The sequence below is a fragment of the Apis dorsata genome, unplaced genomic scaffold (assembly GCF_000469605.1).
Source record: "Apis dorsata unplaced genomic scaffold, Apis dorsata 1.3 scaffold_52, whole genome shotgun sequence".
NCBI classification, from domain to species: domain Eukaryota; kingdom Metazoa; phylum Arthropoda; class Insecta; order Hymenoptera; family Apidae; genus Apis; species Apis dorsata.
Window position 1 is genome coordinate 2,903,324 of NW_006263353.1, and position 2,843 is coordinate 2,906,166.

Here is a 2,843-nt window from a genome sequence, read left to right on the forward strand (position 1 = left end):
AATCCTCATGCATAAAAAAAAACATTTAATTATTTTTATTTTATTTTTATTCGAACTTTTTTATACCACCTTCTTACTATTCGTGCCAAAAAAATCGCAATCATATTCATTCAAAATATTTGAGACGCTGAATTGTTGTACGCATATTCGCTGTACGCAGAAAAAGATATCGAAATTTTAATGTGTAAAACAGAGTAAAAAAAAAATAAATTTTTACCTGCAATATTCGTGTAACAGATATCTTCTTCATCGGTTCTAACATGTAAGGACAATCGTTACAAAACACATTCGTAGAAACATCAGAGACGTCGATATCCATATCCAGTATATCGTTATAAATGTTCACCAACCTGGAATCAAACCTGTTTCATTAATCGAAAATTAAAAAGTTGCAAGACTTTCACCTGAAAATTATCCTAAGTAGCTCATCGCTCTTGCAATCGACGATTTCGTTAATCAAATTGCGAGTAAATCTCGCGAGGACGTTCAATTTTCGTTTCAACATCATCAAAAAATGTCTCATCTTGTAATTATAAATTGGATGTGCACTGAGACTCATCGTACTGATCGATTTATATTCTTCTTTCATCTCTTCTAAATCGTTTGCGATTCCATTGTATACCTGTACTCAAAATACGATTCAAAATGTTTATTCAAGAAAAAAACATTTATATTCATTCGTGAAACTTTTCAGATTTAAAAAAACAATTTTTAACAAACTTTAATTTCATGAATATTTCACTAGTTTTTATAAAATTTATTCTATATCCAAAAATTTTGATATCGATAAACAATGGAAGCTTTCTCAAATGCAAAATGAAAATATAAAATATGAAATTTCAATTTTAAAATATTGAAAAAGAAATAGCTAATTCCTAATTGAATTTGAACAGCATGAAAATTTTCCTCTTTATCGATATCAAACAGAACATTGCAGAGATATTATGGATTAATTTTAATAAAAAATTAAATTAAATGCACAAATTGATCATGAAAAAGAAAACTTTCACACCTTTGAATCGTATGTTTGAGCGTCTGCAATGTCTCGAATAATTAATGCTATGTTTTCCACAAAATTGTCCATTCTTTTTGTGAGCATCGATGAGTCTGTCAACCATTTCTCAAGAACATCACTCGGAAATGGCAACCATTTGCCGATATTTATTCTATAATTAATATCCATATGGCTAAAGAACTTCAAAATAATCAAAAATTTATACTAATTTTTATTTTTTTTTCAAATCAATTGTATAGAAAATTGTGTAATTATTATCATTTGTGATTTCGAGATTTATATCATTTCTAAATGCCATAATTACAGATTGAACACCTGTCAAATTTGAAAGAAGATATACTTTATGCTATAGCAACAAACATCTTTGTCATCTTTATATTATTCTATTATTAATTTATTAAATACTTGTGATATTTGTTCGATTTTATTGAATCACCAAATTATGTAATGAGCGATGAGATTCTTCGAAAATGTTTCTGATAATCGATCAAGAATACACGGTTGAATAATATTGAGATGTTAAAAGACAAAAATGAAACTAAGCAATTTTACTTTACACTAAGCAAAAGTCGCGTATAACTCGAGTAGAGTTGCCAGGGGAACGCCTAACGAATTGCAATTATTCATGCAATCAAAGAAACATAAAGATCAGTGTATTATTTTGTCTTAAATCATTCTTTTGACGATAATGATTTCAAATATTGATATCAAATATCAATACTGTTTGTATTGAACAAAGAAGAGAAAGAAATTTTTTTTATATTTAATATCTTATCTTCATTTTATTATTTTATTATAACGTAATTGTGTTGGTCAAATTGTTTCTTCGGTGAAGTATCTACTTATACAGAATAATCAATTGTTCAAGATAATTTATCTTTAGTAATAATATATTTTAATTTCTCTTATTTTCTTAAACTGTACGTATTATTGTGCATTATTATAACCTATTTTATGTGATATTTGAATATTAGATTTCAAATTATATATATATATATATATAATTTTAAAACATGAGTTGTATGAGAAATTTAATTCATATGTGTACCAAATTACGTATAAAAAATCAATGTAAACATAAGGATAATAGTAAGTATATGCAAGAATTAAAAGTTAATTTAAAAAATTATATAAATATATAAGTGTATGTTATAATATAAGTGTATGTTTACAAAAAGAAATGAGGATTGGTTACTTCTGATAGATCGGATATAAAAGTAAAAAAGAAAAAGTCGTAAGTCTTATAATCGCAAAGTCACAGATTATATAGTAAATTATACATAATAAAATCGTTGACTTTTGTGAGATAATCATTGAAATATATAATGGGTAAATATATTTTCAATATTCTTTTATATATTTATCCTTATGCACATTCTATATTATTTCAGGTAACTCGCAAAATAAAAATATTCCAAAACAAAAGAATACAGATATACTTCATGCATACAATCTAAATCGAACTACATTTCCTAATGTTATACCACCTTCATCGTTTATAACGGAAGACGAATTTTTCAAAACATGGTGCTCTTGGAAAAATGAATTCTTAACATTCAAAAAAATTTTAAATAAAGAGAATTTTAATAAGGAAAAATGGGGAAATCTGTTATTAAATTTAATGGGTCCAATTGGACAAAATATTCATAGCACATTTCAATTTAATTCTCTGAATGATAAAGAAAATGTAGATATATTACTTGAAAAATTTGATGAATATTACATATTTTCAGGAAGAAAAAAATTACCTTTAGAAAATATATATAAATACATAAACGACTTACAAGTAAAAAAATTTAAAAATTTATAACAAAAATTTTAATAAAAA

At 25.1% G+C, this 2,843-nt stretch overlaps 2 protein-coding genes across 4 annotated transcripts in view; one reads left to right on the forward strand and one right to left on the reverse strand.

The window, feature by feature from the left end:
• The window catches only part of LOC102672561 (coiled-coil domain-containing protein 142), a 5,262-nt gene extending 3,759 nt beyond the window's left edge, over window positions 1–1,503 (reverse strand). The window contains exons 1-3 of one of the 3 annotated variants that reach the window (XR_004151764.1): window positions 1,013–1,503; window positions 405–622; window positions 218–350 (exon numbers count right to left, since the gene is read on the reverse strand). Coding sequence is in view for 1 of the 3 variants with exons in the window: in XM_006609297.2 (XP_006609360.1) it covers window positions 218–350; window positions 405–622; window positions 1,013–1,183 (522 nt within the window). In the remaining 2 variants the exon portion in view is untranslated. The remainder of the gene's footprint in view (window positions 1–217; window positions 351–404; window positions 623–1,012) is intronic. The other 2 variants (XR_004151763.1, XM_006609297.2) reach the window with 2 other exon arrangements.
• A 683-nt stretch (window positions 1,504–2,186) lies between these two features.
• LOC116186761 lies at window positions 2,187–2,795 on the forward strand (the record flags this gene model as incomplete). The annotated part of the gene is made up of 2 exons (XM_031515012.1): window positions 2,187–2,344; window positions 2,407–2,795. Coding segments are annotated over exons 1-2 (393 nt in total), but the record flags the coding sequence as incomplete, so codon positions are not given.
• Between the last annotated feature and the right edge of the window lie 48 nt (window positions 2,796–2,843).